The sequence below is a fragment of the Lagenorhynchus albirostris genome, chromosome 2 (assembly GCF_949774975.1).
Source record: "Lagenorhynchus albirostris chromosome 2, mLagAlb1.1, whole genome shotgun sequence".
Lineage (NCBI taxonomy): Eukaryota > Metazoa > Chordata > Mammalia > Artiodactyla > Delphinidae > Lagenorhynchus > Lagenorhynchus albirostris.
In genome coordinates this window covers 133,691,599-133,708,898 of record NC_083096.1, presented here as the reverse complement: position 1 = coordinate 133,708,898, position 17,300 = coordinate 133,691,599, and the positions used below count along the sequence as shown (strand labels likewise).

The 17,300-nt window shown below is 39.1% G+C and overlaps 1 protein-coding gene across 10 annotated transcripts in view; it reads left to right on the top strand.

Moving 5' to 3' along the window:
- Positions 1-1,399: 1,399 nt before the first annotated feature.
- Positions 1,400-17,300, top strand: part of PATJ (PATJ crumbs cell polarity complex component) — a 365,234-nt gene continuing 349,333 nt past the window's right edge. For all 10 annotated transcript variants that reach the window (XM_060139890.1, XM_060139887.1, XM_060139888.1 and 7 more), the window contains exons 1-5: positions 1,400-1,535; positions 13,127-13,183; positions 13,282-13,448; positions 15,315-15,509; positions 16,833-16,972. In XM_060139890.1, coding sequence (XP_059995873.1) covers positions 13,162-13,183; positions 13,282-13,448; positions 15,315-15,509; positions 16,833-16,972 — 524 coding nt within the window. In that variant the 5' untranslated portion in view covers positions 1,400-1,535; positions 13,127-13,161. The remainder of the gene's footprint in view (positions 1,536-13,126; positions 13,184-13,281; positions 13,449-15,314; positions 15,510-16,832; positions 16,973-17,300) is intronic.

The following is a 17,300-nucleotide window of genomic DNA, read 5'->3' as shown; positions in this document are numbered from 1 at the left end:
GAATTCCCCAAAGTCACATTATTTTTTGAGAAAGAGGGAATATGTTCATGACCATCATCAAATGTTAGAGTAAGAAGAGACCTTACTCTATGTTTGCAAGGTGATTCTTTCAGATAATTGGTCTCCACCCGTATGCTGCCCCTCCCCTACCCCAAGTTAGGAAGCATTTCCTTCTCCATTTTACCTTAAGCAAATCCCAAACACCTGTTAGACCTGTTTAAATCCTAAGAGGTGCTTTCAGCAAGCGTAATAGATCTCTTTATTTTCTGAAAGTTCTGGCTTCATTATACATATTTGGTAATTTAAGTTGTTGTATAAGTTTATTTCCTTCAATAGTTTGTTCATTCTTAAGAGGTAGAGTCCATGCTGAAATTTTGTATCCTGTGCATCCTTTTACCAGGCCTAACAAGTGATAATTCCTTAACAACAAGCAAACAAAAAAACAACTAACGATAACACTAAGAGGTGTCAAGTGCATGATCTTACAACAGATGTCCTTACATTGCCCCCGTCTTGTACATACCATCTTCCTTGAGGACAGGTAACCCTCATGTTTAACATTTTACAAAGTCAATCACAGAGCTTAACAAATACTATATTTAATGAACACAAACCTGAAGATTGATTCTGTTTACCGTTAATGTGTGGACTGTATTAGACAAAATAAAACGCCTATCATCAAAATCCTATTTAGTTACATTAGTCTAATAAAGCTGTTGTAGGTTCTACACAATCTTTCTCAAAGTCAAGTTATGATATCAAGAACAAAAATGTTAAAACATATACGGAAGTCAACACTGGACTTATAGTCAGAAGATCCCATCTGGGTCCCAAATTTTGGGCAAACTACTTAACCCTTAGGTGCGCAGTTTCTTCATTTTTTTCACAGGGCAAATGAGGTAATGTATATAAGCTAGCGCCCGGCATATCGCAGGCAAATACTGCTAGATTGGTTTCTTTCCTTTCCTCAACTAAATGAGCAAAAAATAACCCCCAGTTATACTTAGAATTTAATGTGGGGTCAGCGGATGAAGACGACACAAGGAGGGATGACAGAACGGGAAAGGTAAGGGACAAAGAGAGACCAAGCAGATTTGACGAAATCCTTTTATGAATATCCTCCTTCAGTTTCCATGATTTCAGTTCTCCTCTCAGCCCAGCCATCCTACACCTGTCCAGCCGGATCTCCCCACCACTTGGCTTTTCTTCTGCCTAACTGGCCCTCAGATCCCACCTTTTTCTGCCTCTTTAACCTTCCCTCGCCCAGTAGAACTTTACCTGCAGAAAGTGGAGAAGCCCACCGCGCCCGCGCCCGCCCCCGCCCCGAGTCGGCCTCCCGCGGCCCCAGGCTCCCTCGCCCGCCCCTCCCGTGCCACCTCGGCGCCCCGCCCCGGCGGAGAGGGTAGGAGGGAGGGGAGGGCCTGCCAGGTGAGGCGCGGTCCTCCTGGGCCTCTCACTTCCGCCCAGGTGAGGGAGGGCTGACGCCGAGTCTGCCCGCCCGCTCCGGGCTCCCACCGGCGCCGCCGCCGGACCAGGTAAAGCAGGGGGCCGGGAGTGCGGGCGTGCGCTGCGCGGCGGGGACCCCTCGCCCCGCGTCCAGAGCCTCCGCCGCTGCCCCGGCGCGCTCTCCGCCCGCCCTCCGGGAGGAGTGGGCACGGGAGACCCAGGACGCCGCCGGGCGCTCGGCCGGGCCCGCGGAGGGTGCGGGGCGCCGTTCGTCTGCTTCGGGCCCGGTGACCCCACCGTGGTCCCCGCCCCTCGGTGCAGGGCTTGCCGGAGGCCGCGGGCCACGGAGCCGCCCCTCTTCGGCAGGCCCTGGCGGCACTCAAATCTCGGCCGGGTCTGTACCAGGAGTGGCCGGGGATCAAACTTTGCACCCAAGTGGGTGCCTGTGCTTCGCCCCCAGAGCTGGGCGGAGTCTTTCCCCAACTGGTGACGGTGAAAGGAGTGACCAGGTGGTGGCCTGTTCGGGGTCCCGGAGGAGGGGGTACTCAGATCCCAGTTGAGGGGTCACTTGGCCCCAACCCCATCTGGGAGCCTGGTGGTTACGTAGACGAGTTCCCAGGCCGACGATCAGGCCTGGGCTCTGCTAGCCTCACTTTATAGATGGGGACGACCAGGCGGAGAGTGCTCTGGCTCCAGGCTTTGGGGAAATCGCTGGATTCCTGCTTTATGTCACGCTCAGGAAAGCATTTTCAAATCCTTTCCCCCCACCCCCTCCAAAGCGCCTCAGCCCTCCTGGGACACCTAGAAGGCCGAATTAATCTCCCCCTGGAGTGTTCTCTTGGCAGTTTGACATTATCTCCAGATGGCTCTTATCACTTTGGATTCGAATTAGTTGTTTACTGGTTTGCGCGATTGAGAGGGTGGCCTTTAAAGGACCTTATTTCCCTAGGCTGCTTCTCAACTGCATTGAGAGTCTGGCCATGGGTAGGTGTGCAATAAACAAGTGTTTCTTAAAAGAACGAAGAAGCCTTCTGGAAACCTAGAAGAAAAATCTGTTACGCCGAGTATGGTAATACTACTAGGCCGTCTAAGCTCCTATTGGTTGCCAGTTCATTTGCGCATAACTTTTTAAAAGTAAAGCTAGGGAGGAATGGAGGTAAAAACTCAAATTGGTTTTTGAGTTTGCCCTTTGCTAATTGAGGTCCTATTAACGGTCACATAAGGTGAGCTTGGTATATCAATAATAGTTGTGTTTAAGGTTGAAGGTAAATTGTATTAATCCCTCATTTGTGTTTAAAGATGCTTTAATAAGTTCAAGTCATGTATTCATAGTTTTTATAACTATAAAACTAACATATTCATTGTAGAAAAATTGGAGAGAATTTCTAGAAAAGGAACTAAAAGCACACCCAGACCCACCTACCATTGAAAATAATCACTAATAAAATTATGGTATCTTGCCTTTCAGTTAGTATTCTTAAAAAGAAAAACCTGTATATTTTCCCATGATGAGTTCACTTTTAGAACCTTGTGACTGAGACAGAGGCTCAGCATTCAGTAATCCTTGTAATTGCATTTTTATTTAAAAGCACTTAATAATTATCCTTAAGCTAAACAACCAAGCAGTCGGAATTTCCTTGCTTTGTTAAACTTTAACAAAAATACATTAGTTTGGGGAAACTAAAGTGGGGTTTAATTTGTTTACTTAAGGTTTTGCTCACCTTGGTAGTAGAGTAAAATTTTGAGAAACAGGACTATTCCACCTTAATTTTTGGGATCACTTGACCATTGCTCTGGTTTCTTTCCCGTACTCTGATGTTTTTTAGTAGACTTGGATGCCTTTTATCAAAGTATTCATTCTAGGTTCTGGTGCAAATGGAGAGAGAAGATGGAAAGCCTGCTTATTTTTTGCCTTTGTACAACTGTGTAGCCTGTGGAGTTTGGAGACATGGGATTAGGTCCACCTACTGTGTAACTCTTGGCAAGTCACTTGACTCTGCTTCTGTTTTCCCATTTGTAAATGATCTACCTCACTGAGTTTGGGGAAGTCAAAACGAAATAATGTTCAAGGATGAGTCTTGTAAACTGTAAGCCACTCTTCGAGCACTTTTTGCTCGGTTCACTGAGATGTTTAATTCTGATAAAACTAAGGAGCTTTGCTGTTTTTATTGGGAAGAACTCAGATTTGGGAATGGTCTCATACTGATAGTTACTTTGATAAAAGGCATAGAGGCTGCATTAGCTGATAAACAGAAGTCTTTGCTAAAAACACTGTACAGGGCTCTTTCTGAAAAGGCCTAGGTTAAAACTGCACTGTCAACATGGTTAGCCAGTTGCCCCTGTGACTAGGCATTTGAAATAGGGCTAGTTGGGATTGAGATGTGCTGTAAATGTAAATACACATCAAATTTTGAAGATTTAGTTTAAAAACCTAAATACCTTGTTATTTTTTATGTTACTTACATATTGAAATGATAGTTTATATAAGGATAATTAAAATATATTATTTAAATTAATTTTACTTGTTTCTTTTTACTTTTCATGTGGCTACTAGAAACATTTTAAATTACATATGTGGCTCACATTTTATTTCTATTGAATAGCACTGGGTTAGGATTCAGTGTATATTTATCCTTAAGAGGGTTTGGTTTACTGAAGCCCTTACATTTCTATTTATAAACCAATTGTTTTTTTTAAAACTCCCAGCTTTATGCCTCCCCACTCCCACCTCCCTTGTATTCATTGCACTGGTGAAATTTTTTGTTGTTCAGTCTTTTGAGAAGCAACCACTATTGATTACAAAGGGAAAATCTCTGCTAAAATAATTATTAGCTCTTTTGAAGCCCCCAAATATCTTAAATAATTTTGATTGAAAAGAGTTATTAATGATAATAGTAGCTACCATTTATTGAACGTTCACTGTATGCCAGGCTGCTTTATATCTTATTTAGTCCTTTCAACTGTAAATATTTAATATTTTTTATTAACTATTTTATAAATGAGGTAACTAAAATATAGGGAGATTTAAACAATTGACCGCAACAACACAGAGCTGGTCCCAGGAGTAGAACCCAGCTCTCTATGATTTCACAGCTTGTAAGCTATAGATTCTGCCATATTTCGAGAATTGGTTATTGAACCAACTGGAAAAATGTTGGTTATCAAAGTAGATATTTAGTTCTAATCCTGTTTTTGTGTTAGTGACCAATAGGAAATGCTCATCAACAGGAGATTAGCTGTGTATGTCATCATGACTAAATCTTAAAAATGTGAAGTTGAGTTAAAAAAAATTGCTGAAGGATAAATATACAGTATAATTACCATTTATATAGTTTAAAAACCTTCCAAACAATATTGTAAACAAAGATAGTGTGTTTTAAGAATTTCAGATTTGAATTCTGTCTATATTGATTGCATGCATTTGTGAAGCTGCCTTGTGATTGAATGAAGTTAGTAAAATCTCTGTGAAATGAGCATTCTCTAATGTTGCTCTTACTCTTAAAAGAACAAAACCAAACTGGTCTTGTTTTTTGCTTTGATGCTGTGCCCACGGTGTCTGGTTGGTAGATAGCTTTGAAGCCCAGGTCTGCAGCCTTTCTGGGACTGTCCTGTTTTCATTTAGCTTTAGCCTTTAATTGATGGGCGTGACTTTGATAATTGGGGCTGGGTAAGGCTTCTGCCTTGAGAAAGGCAGTCCCTCTCCGTATTATTTTCTGAAACTTGAAGCTCCAGGGCAGAGTGTGGTAGAAGAGGAAGATGAGTTAAGTAGATGTTGACAGTCAGGTTTACAAACATTCATTCCCTCTCTTGAAAATTTGTAATATCTGACTCTCATTTTTAAAGTAGTTACCTGCTAAAAATGTCTTTAACCATTTACCGTCCCTCCCCCCAAGGTGAAATTAATTTCACTCAGTTGCACTGTCTTCCTGTCATTACCATTTTCAAAGTGCTTTTGTTTTTTTGAAATTGTAAGAAGTTTAATGCATTTGTGAAATGGAGATTAGACATTTGTTAAGAAGATAAATGAGATATTATACAGAATGATCCTGCAATGCTCACAGTAGACACCAAAAAACTAGTTACTTGAATTAGTGACAGATAAAATGGATTCTGGGAAAAGACCAAGAGAAGGAAGAATGGTGAACATTAGTGGGAAGGGTGTCCAAAGCAGAGTTTGGCCTATTTTGCAATTTGTTAGGATTGTTTTGAATATCACAAGCATGCCAAAAGTGGCATGACTCTATTTCTGGAGAGAAGCTAAGCGCACACAGTCTGCAATGTGGGGAGAATTGAACAGAATATCTGAGGTGGAAACTGATCATTAGTGAGGAGTATGAATGCCTCGTTCTTTCAGTGAGTGACTGGCTACACATCAGAGATCCCTAAGTGTGAAAATTGCCCAGATTTGTATTTTTTGCTGATCGTTGGAGAAAACTGCCACCAACAGGAAAACAAGAGCATATCATAAAACAGTTTAACTTTGTTCATACACAGTGGCCAAGTTACAGGCAGAAACTGATATGCATTGGTTAACTTTGAATAGTTCAATGAGAAAAATTAGTATTTAGCTAATTGGATTATTCTGGTGAAGTGACTCAATTTTCAGTTCTGATTCTGTGTGTCTTTCAGCTTTGATGTCCTAAATGTCCAACATTAAGTGGACTTAAAAGTTGCCTATGGCTTAGGCACATGGCCCCAAAATATCAGGATGGTTTTGGAACTTATATATATCTTTTTCCAATATTCCAGGAGTACAGTGTTTTGGCAGCAGCCAAAAATATAGTATTTTTCACATCTAAGGGGTTTAGAAAAGGCCTTGCCATTTGATAGGGACACAAGGCCAGGACACCTCTCTTGACTATACATTAGGATGACAGCAGATGTGTTTATGTGGAGTTTGAGTGAAGAGCCACCGTTTACTCTCTGGCAAGGTGAGTCTGTGTTCCGTTTAATCAGTACCTCATAAATGCTGAGCTTTGAGGACAAAGCCATGGTAAGTAAACACAATCTGAGCTTTGCACTCCAAAGGAAGCAAAAGAAATTTAAAGTTGGTCATGGACTTCGATTTTTGAATAACTTCTGAAATCATGACTTCATCTACAGTTAATAGCATTTAGATTGTTCAGAGTCCCTAGTTCCCTTGAGCTCTGGGGAATTGCCCTTGAGGAGTTACATGTAGTCTAATTGTGATCTGCGCAATTCACACCTGCAGTTACAGGCTGACTACCTGTACTTCCCCAAACAGATTGCCAGTAATCTTTTCTCTCAATTTTTTAAGATAGAAGTATAAGATGTCTTGTTAAACCAAATTTTCAAGGTATAAGGTATCTTGTTCAGTTCAAGAAAGAAACATAAGATGTCTTAGGGAGTTACATTTTTGTGTGCTACTGGGAGTCTGAAGAGTGTGTTTCTCAGGGTCCTTAATTGGCCTACATTCTTGAACTGAGGAGGTTAATAAATCTTTTCAATAAGTTTCCTCCACCTAGAAATTTGAATCAAATTAAATTTCTAACTCTGCATCAGCTTTTCTCAAATATTGCCTTAATTGGTGATGGCTAAGGGCATGGGTATTTTTTAAAAGCCACAATATTATAATAATTTCCTTCAATCAAATACCGCAGTGAACCAGACATGAAAAATTCATGGCACAAACTCTCTTGATCAATGATGGAGTGGAAGCTGTTAAACGTAAAAAACTACTGGTTCTCTGGAGGCTGTGCAACTATGAGGACAGTGGCACACTGGCATTTTAATGTCTAGGCTCTGACTGATTGTAGGTAGCCTATCTATGACAAGGTAGACTGAGCTTTACCATGTTTAAACAAACTGGAAATTCCTTGCTGTAAGCCCTGTTAGTTTCTTAGCCAGGCCAAACAGGTCAAAATTGTTTGGTTGAAGATTTCCTATGACCATAAAATGAGTGAAACATAGGTTCCTTTTAGTGTACGTGTTACTTCCTGGATGTTCAGCTATAGAGTTAATTGCATTTCTTCTTCTGTCCTCATATACTCTGAAGGCCTTAGATATTACCCAATGCCCTGAAATTGTAGTACTTTTCCAGGCCTGCTTTGTGGACATAGTTTAGCTTTTATTAAATATGAGTCATAGGGTTGGATGGCCAACCAGTTTCTAACCTTAACCCTTACTGAGAGACATCTACTACTATGGTTTCCAAAATGTGCAGGACAATCTACTGGGAGAGTAGGAGAATGACAATAAAATCTTGCTTTTTAGTTTTTACCTTACTCTCATGATGTTTCTATTTTATATATGTTTTAAAACACATATGACATATAAATATATTAATGTTTATAGTTATAAAAAATAAGGTGAGTGGTCAACATACATTTTTACTGATAGGAATGTATGTTTAAAAATGTTTGAAGACCACTAATCTATCCTGTTACCAGAATCACCTTTTTATTTTTTTTAAACAATTTGCATTTTCTTTTTTTAATAAGCAGAAATTCATTTTAAATTATTATTTATTTATTTATTTATTGTCTGTGTTGGGTCTTCGTTTCTGTACGAGGGCTTTCTCCAGTTGCGGCAAGCAGGGGCCACTCTTCCTCGCTGTGCGCGGGCCTCTCAGGGTCGTGGCCTCTCGTTGCGGAGCACAGGCTCCAGACGTGCAGGCTCAGTAGTTGTGGCTCACGGGCCTAGCTGCTCCGCGGCATGTGGGATTTTCCCAGACCAGGGCTCGAACCCGTGTCCCCTGCATCGGCAGGCAGATTCTCAACCACTGTGCCACCAGGGAAGCCCCACCTTTTTAAATAGAAATCTTGGCTCAATACTTCCCTACTTAAAAGCCTTTGATTACTTCCTGCTGCTTACAGGATAAAGACCAGTCTACTTAGCATTGTTGATAAGAACCCTCTCAAAATAGTCTATCTAAACCAGTGTTTCTCAAACTGTCGGTGGTAAAAGATTATGGTTCCCTTCCCTCAGTCTTTCAAGGACTGACATTTTTATAAAATTATTAGAAAAATGAATTGCTGGACAAATGAAATTACAAAAATAAGTACAATGTAAGTTGTGTTTTGTATTCCTAAATTTAATAGATCTACATGACTCTGCCGCATTCCATGATTTCTAAATGCTTATTCCCAGTTTTGGTACTTATCTTTTTGTGGGTCAAGCATCAATCCAGTCCACACTTGTAGTAACACTGGTCTGAATTACTTTTTTGCCCTTTCTGTTGCTTTTAGAGACCTTATAACAGTTTATTTAGAGCTAGTTACTAGTTTCACTGACAGTCATGCACTTTTACACCTTTATGCAGCAGTTCTCAAATTGTGGTCTCTAGACTAGCTGCACCAGGATCACAGGGGAACTTTGTTAGAGATGAGGTTCTCAGAGTTCACCTTAGAAGTACAGAATCAGAAACATTGGGAGTGGGCCCTGCAATTTGTGTTTTAGCGGGTCCTCAAGGTGATTCTGATGCACACTAAAATTTGAGAAGCACTAACTTAGGGCAGCCCTATATGTCATTCAAACTAGAACACTTTTGAGAGTGAAGTGGAGCACTGTTAATAAGGATGCTGGGTAATCTGAGACTATTTTAGGCAAATGAGGACAAATGGTCACTCTGCTTTTACACTCCATTCTTTTTCTATGAGAGATGTCTCTACTGTGTTCTCATTCCAGCATTCCCAAACTTCCCCAGGCAGGGGAGTCACTCTGCTTTTATGATTTCTCTGAGCACATGGTACACACCTTTGCCATTGTATGTATGTGCCTTACAATATAATTATCCTATTGTGTTGTCATTATCTTGCTGTATATCTGTCTTGCTCTCTCATTAGGCCATCTTAGCCATTATCTTTTTGTCCCTTTTACCTTTCAAGTTATAAACATAATACATGCCTTTTAAATAAAATTCAAACACTAGTATCTACAAAGTAAAAGTCTAATTTTTTATTTCCCCATCCCCACTTCTACTTCCTGTAAGTTAGCAGTATTATTAAATTGACTATCTTTCTAAATCTAGAAACGTATGGACACACAAATATGTATTTTTTTCCTTGCAAAAAGGGGCAAATAATGCATATATCCTGTGAAACTTGCTGTCTTCCCTGTTTGGTTGTATATATTAGATAATGTCCCTGTATTACCACAAAGGTTTGGATTGCCAAAGCATCCTCCTGTAAATGAGAGATCTTACCCAACACCAACCTTAGTCATTACTTGAATGTTACAGGCAGGAGGCTAACACGGGAGCTAGGCACCAACATTCCTTGCCGGAGGGGCCCCCAGCCAGTAGACACAGCTTCCAAAGAATGTCACTTTCTCATATAGGACATATTATCAGCATGCTTAAAATACCTACTTATATATAGACTGACGTTAAGTCACTTATAAACATATTCGTAACAGACTTTTACTGTGATTTTTAGTGTGTTTACAGGAGCAAAATTCAACCTTGGGACACATTTTTGTTTGTTTGTTTCGGGTTATCAGACAAGTTGTGAACAATATATACAGAAACATTTTCTTAAAGGAAGCCTCTTCTGTTTGGGGAATCCCAAGGTTTGTACTCCATTAGTTACCCAAATAGAAAATGTCTTTGTGATTACCTCCCATGTTCCAGCCAGCCAAGCTCTATAAATCCATATGTTCTCAGATTATTTACAAAAGCAATTAAGATAGATCAGGTATTTCCTGACATTTTAAAATGAGGACTCTGTTATCTATTAAAAACCTTTAGCTTGTTTGCATGGAGGTCTGGTATCAAGCTGGGAATCCCCAGCTGAAGGATTGAGCCACAGGCTTGCTGTTAACCGTTTCCTACCCGTTCCTGTTTCAGTACTTTCCGACCAACTTTATTATTTTAATGGCTGATTACGTTTGATAGTTGAATTTTTCCAGGAGTTTTGTTATTAAAAACAATGCAGTAAATATGCTTGTACACACATCTGTGTGCCTTTTTGCAAATACTTCTTTAGGAGAGACACTCAGAAGAGAGATTCTGGGCAGAAGAGAATATAAATTTAATATATTGATAGATATTGCTCAGTTGCTCTCCTAAAAGAATGTGCAAATTTATATTCCCACCTGTTTTTCTGTGACATCTGGAGTACAGTCTATGATTAGAAAAAAATGCCAATCTAACAATAAAAAATAGCACCTCATAGTTTTAGCTTACCTTCTTTGATTTAGAGAGGCTGATGTATTAATGATCACAAAACTGCTCTTGTCAGTCCTTTTAGTCTAGTGCTGCTACAGAAGAGGACAGTGACATTGTGACTGCCCTTCCATTATTCACAGTTACCTGTCAATGGGTAGTTTTAAGGGTTTCACAGTTGAGATGCTGAGCACATCAGAAGTGTTTCTGTGATGCTCTATTCAGCAGTTCTTTTGGTAGTTCTCGTGGAATCCCGTGAATATTTTGATGGAATACATGAACCTTTTATCAACGCCAAAGGCATTCCTTACTGGTTTTTAATATGCTTTCTTACTTAATGACCTTGAATTAGAAGGTAAAGATTGTGTTTAGCAACTGTATCCAGAGATGATGTAAGTACATTTTGACTGTACAGTGCTCATATTTCTTAGATGGTTTATTATAACAGTGTACCACTAGTGAAAATGACCACTGTAAAAGTGCCATTTTTGACACAGCAAAGGGTTTGCTAGCTTTTTGAGTTTTTTTTTAAATGAATTTATTTATTTATATATTTTTGGCTGTGTTCTGTCTTTGTTGCTGCACGCAAGCTTTAGCTGCGGTGAACGGGGACTACTCTTCATGGTGGTGTGCAGGCTTCTCATGTTGTGGAGCACAGGCTATAGGCACGTTAGCTCAAGTGCAGGCTCAGCAGTTGTGGTGCACGGGCTTAGTTGCTCCGTGGCATGTGGGATCTTCCCGGACCAGGGCTTGAACCTGTGTCCCCTGCATTGGCAGGTGGATTCTTAACCACTGCGTCACCAGGGAAGTCGCAGCTTTTTGAGTTTTGATTACATTTTAGGCTAGTTTTCAGCAAATCACTGGAATTAAAAAAAAAAATATCCATGGAAAATGCCATATTGGGTGATTACCTTTTGGAGACTCTCTCAGATGACTAGTTTGAGGTTTTTTCCCCCTAATCTCTCTAATATCTTCTTGATCCCTTATTTGTATATTCCTTTCCAGTCTAGAATCTTTTTTAAAAAAATTAACTTTATTAAAGTATAGCTTACATACGATAAAACAATTAAAAATATACAGTTCAATGAAGTACAAATGTGTACATCTGCGTAAACAATACTCCTTTCAAAACATAGAACATTCCCATCACCCCAAAAATCTCCCTCAAATGTCTTCCCAGTCAACTCCTTTCCACCCTGCCCAGGTAAACTAATCTATAATTGTATATTCAACTTCATATGAATGGAATCATACAACTTACATCCATTTTGTCTGTTTTCTTTCCCTCAACATAGTTTTTGAGATTCACCCATGTTCTGTGTGTCAGTAATGTTTTCCCTTTTTATTTCTGGGTATTTTATTATGTTTACATACCATAACTGATTTATCCATTCATCTATTATTAGACATTTGGGTTTTTCTAGTTTTGGGCTTTTATAAATAAAAATTCTGTGAACATTCTTTTTTTTTTTTTTTTTTGCGGTACGCAGGCCTCTCACTGTTGTGGCCTCTCCCGTTGCGGAGCACAGGCTCTGGACGCATAGGCTCGGCGGCCATGGCTCACGGGCCCAGCCGCTCCGCGGCACGTGCGGTCTTCCCGGACCGGGGCACGAACCCGCGTCCGCTGAGTCGTCAGACGGACTCTCAACCACTGCGCCACCAGGGAAGCCCACTTTTTTGTTTTTTTTTTTGTTCCTTTTGTTTTTTTGGCCAAACCCTGTGGCTTACTGGATCTTAGTTTCCTGACCAGAGATTGAACTCAGGCTCTCGGCAGTGAAAGCTCCAAGTCCTAACCACTGGACCTCCAGTGAATTCCCTGAGCATTCTTCTATAAGTCTTTTGCAGGCATATATTTTCATTTCTCTTGGGTAAGTATGTAGGAGTGGAAGTGCTGGGTCATATAGTAAGTGTAGTTTTAACTTTCAAAAAACTGCCAAACAATTATTCAAAGTGTTTGTGCCATTTTACATTCCTGCTAGCAGCGTATCAGAATTCCAGTTGCTTCACATCTTGGTCAACGCCTAGTATTAGATGTTGTTTTGGTTTTTAGCCATCTTAGTGGCTGTGTAGTGGCTTTTAATCTGAATTTCCTGAATGAAGTTTGTTTTTTTTGGGTGGCTGCGTTGGGTCCTCGTTGCTGTGCCCGGGCTTTCTCTGGTTGCAGTGAGCGGAGGCAACTCTTTGTTGTGGTGCAGGGGCTTCTCATTGCAGTGGCTTCTCGTTGCAGAGCACGGGCTCTAGGCGCACGGGCTTCAGTAGTTGCAGCACGTGGGTTTCAGTAGTTGTGGCTCACAGGCTCTAGAACGTAGGCTTGGTAGTTGTGGCGCACAGGCTTAGTTGCTCTGCGGCATGTGGGATCTTCCCGGATCAGGGCTCAAACCCATGTCCCCTGTATTGGCAGGTGGATTCTTAACCACTATGGCACCAGGGAAGCCCTGAGTGAAGTCTTTTGATGGAGAATGTTCTTGAGGTTTTCTTTAATTTTTCTATAGGGCTATAGACTTGTATACACTAATGGGAAATCTTTTCTTTTTTAATTTAAAATTTTTTCTTTAGGTTTCTTTAAAAGTGATTGAAGACAGTAATTCAAAATGCCTGAAAATCCTGCTACAGGTAAACTAGTTATATACTTCTATCACTAAATTAATTATTCAAAAATGGAATATAAGATGGGATTTAACTTGTACTCTTATTATCCTTCTTCAAACAAGATAAATTGCAGGTCCTGCAAGTTCTTGATCGCTTGAAAATAAAATTGCAGGAGAAGGGTGACACTTCGCAGAATGAGAAGCTCTCTATGTTTTATGAGACACTAAAGAGCCCTCTTTTCAACCAGATACTCACTCTTCAACAGTCCATCAAGCAACTGAAGGGGCAAGTAAGTTACCCATCAGGGTTTTACATGTTGATATATTCAAACCAGCAAAGAAATATAGAAGGAGATAGGTGCAAACTGTCTACTCTTTTTTTTTTTTTTCTTTTTATTTGCGGTACACGGGCCTCTCACTGTTGTGGCCTCTCCTGCTGTGGAGCACAGGCTCCGGACGCGCAGGCTCAGCGGCCATGGCTCATGGGCCCTGCCGCTCTGCGGCATGTGCGATCTTCCCGGACCGGGGCACGAACCCGCGTCCCCTGAGTCGGCAGACGGACTCTCAACCACTGCGCCACCAGGGAAGCCCTGTCTACTCATAATTCAGCAAAGAGACTGTATTGGGACTTGTGACCTGTGGGTAGCATTGGCATGGATAGTTTAAAAATTTTGGTAATAAATTTTGTGTTTGGCTTTGGAATATGGTTTTTGTACTTATTTATGTAAAGGTCAGATGCTTTGAGAATTCTCAACATTTTCTTCAAAATTACAGGACTCATAGCACCTCTGCTTAGAGTGACCTAAATTAAGAGTTTTAACTGTCCTCTTGGTTATTCTCTTTTGGGGTCAGGGCTGGCAAATTGATTTTAAATCATCTATTCTAGAAGCTGAACTTGAATAGTAGCTATCTTATAGATTAAATTTGGGCAGAATTTTAATGTAATTGAAGATAATGTAGCAGAGTTGTTATGTGAAAATTAAAATTTGGAAAAAATGCTTTTTGCTGATAAACCAAAATGCCTATCCATAAATATTTAGCAAGTGATTTTTGTATAACTAAGGATTAAATTCTGCACGTATGTCTTACTGTGAATTTCTGTCTTTAGATCAAAATTTATACCAGAATTTTAGCACTCCCCATATTGAAGGTTAGATTTCTGTATTCTGTGATCATGGAATGAGTACATCACAGCAATGAATGCTGTTGGTAGGAATAGAAATTGGGAAAGATCACTACAAATCAATCACTGTTACTGGACTAAGAGTGGACTTAACCAGCCTCTTCATCATAATAACAATCATTTATATAGTTTGCAACTGTTATATAAATAATCATATCGTATTCATTCAATTATAAAATCTCCGTGATTTTTTTCCTGTCATTGTTTTCGTAGAGTTTCTACGGGTGTTGATTTTTTCTATGAAGTCCTGTTGACATTTGTTCTTGATGTTACCTTTGTTCCATTGTGTTGGCACTTGTTTCAGCCAATGATATTTTAAAAATTAACTCTGTTTTCCTTTTTCCATAATTACTGGATTCTCCTCCCATTTTTTTTTTTAAATTAGTGTTTAAGTGGCTCTGAAATTCATCTACTAATCTTGGGCAAGTTACTTAATCCCTGTGTGCCTCAGTTCTCCTGTTCACAAAATGAAATAAGAATATCTCCTAGGGCTATTGTAAGGATTAAATGAGATATTACGTAAGAAAGAGTTTTGGTATAGTACTTTGCTTATAGCAAGCACTTAATAAATACTGAGTTATTTTTGTTATATACCACCTGCAGATCTTTTGTGCCTCTCCACATGGAAATGTATAGATGAATGCAAAAGGGCTCAGTGTCTTACATGCATGTTTATATGACTGAATGTGTCTGTGTATCTGAAGTGTAATAAGCTGTTGAACGTGCTATTAACTTGAGGTAATCGTAGAAGGCAGGAAATGAGAACAAATTAAACATTTTGTGTAATACTAAATAAAAAATTTATAGCCTTATAAACACAGATTCATGTATCTGTATCTTATTTCTTTCGTGTGTATGTATTTAGCATGCCATTATTCATGTGATGAACAAAAATAATATTTAATAAATAGAAATATTTTTGTCTGTAGGTTTCTGTTGATAATTTTCTCTCTCTCTTTTTTTTCTCCAACAGCTCAGCCATCTACCCTCAGATTGTTCAGCCAACTTTGATTTTTCTAGGAAAGGTTTATTGGTGTTCACGGATGGTGCCATTACTAATGGGAATGCCCATAGGTCCTCTAATAACTTGACTGTATCTGGGTTGTTTCCTTGGACCCCAATGTTGGGAAATGAAGATTTTAACTCAATCATGCAACAGATGGCTCAGGTAAAGTTATATCTTGTCATGGGAATATTTAGTTTTATTTCTCCTATTATAGGTTAAAAAAGAAACCTACACTCACTCTTTTTGCCTTTAAAATGTGTTAGTCTGTGTTTTGTTTGCTTGTGGTTTTATATTGTTAGGAGGAATTGATACTATTTTCTAATATGTGTGTTGGAAATTTATTTGTTTAAAATTACATAAGGAAAATATCCATGTGTGTGGTGAGGAGAGTTTTCAAGATACGGACTCCAATTTGACACATCTGTACACTTGTAAGGAAAAAGATTCTTACGGTTTTGCTCATAGGAGGAAAATTAATATGTCTACCAGAAGAGGTGTAACTCCTTTGAAACTATTTTAAATTTTATGTAAAAAAGAATTAATGGGAGTTAGAACTAACATAATTTGGAAAATCTGGGGAAACTTTTGAAAGAGTAATCCATTTTATTCTTAATACCTATTAAAAATTAAATAATAGACAGTTGAATTTTTGGATGTTAGTTTTCTATTTGTTCACCATACCTTCTAACAAGTATCCAAAAAAATGAAACTTGAGTTTGAAAGTTAAAAAGAATCTGTTTAAGGTGTAATAGTTAAATAATGTTCTATACCTAATTCCTTTTTTGATCTTACTGCTCTATACCCTTAATTTGACTAGTAATTATTTTTATGTGATGCTTTTATTAGTTGATAACATTTATGATGTTTTCATGTCATAAGTGCAATTATTAGCCAAAGTAATAAAATACTTGTTTGTCACAGGTAAACCCATTTGAATGGTGGCCTTTCCATAATCTTTTGAATTAACCTAATAAAATGGAATATTAATATATTATGATAGAATTAAAAACAGAACCCTAAAAAATGCATCTTCTTCTGACTTAGGGATCAACACTAGTATATTTTTGATGAATCTAATTTATTTTCCTCGTTTAAAAATTTATTTTGCTTCAAGAGAATTTGAGAAGTTCTGTGTACAAAGTAATTTAGAATTTACTGTGGGAAAAGACATTTTTCTCAGGAATTTTCATCCAGCTAGGAATTCATCTCATACTGTGAATGAAGTGTGAAAATACCTTTCCAATTCCCTGAGGTTGCAGAACACTGCCCATGCCCTCTTATGTTCTCCTGAAAATAATCAAGTGAGAGGATTTCCATAAATAATTTATTACTGAAATGCTGAGTATATTTGGTTTTCTAGAAATGACTTAGGAGAAGTTATTTTGGGGCTATTCACAAAATAGAAACTTCAGTTCTTCAGAAAAAGTGTGTTGGTTAAATGTAAACTTCTCTGACTTTTATTTTTTTTAAATCCCCCTTCATTAGGGCCGGCAAGTTGAATATATAGATATAGAACGGCCCTCAACTGGAGGCCTTGGATTCAGTGTGGTGGCCTTCAGAGGTCAAAATCTGGGAGAAGTCGACATTTTCGTGAAGGAAGTGCAGCCAGGGAGTATAGCTAGCAGGTGAGGAAGGATGTTCATTTTGTGTTTTGCTAATTTTTTTCTGACAATTCTGAAAACATTATTATAAAGAGAATAAGAAACAAGTCATACAAAACAGTTAACAATAGCAGTTAACATTTTCTCTTCCTATGCAGTTTTTAGGCCTTTTGTAGGTATTCTCACATATACTTGTGGCAGCAGTCTAGCTAGTAGTATCATTAGTCCATTTTATGGATGAGAATGCCGAGTTTCAGAGTTTCAGTGGTTTACCTATAGTCACAGAGCTATTAATGCTGGAACCATGATGTGATTCCAAGACTGTCCAATGGCAAAGCTAGTGTTCTTTCTG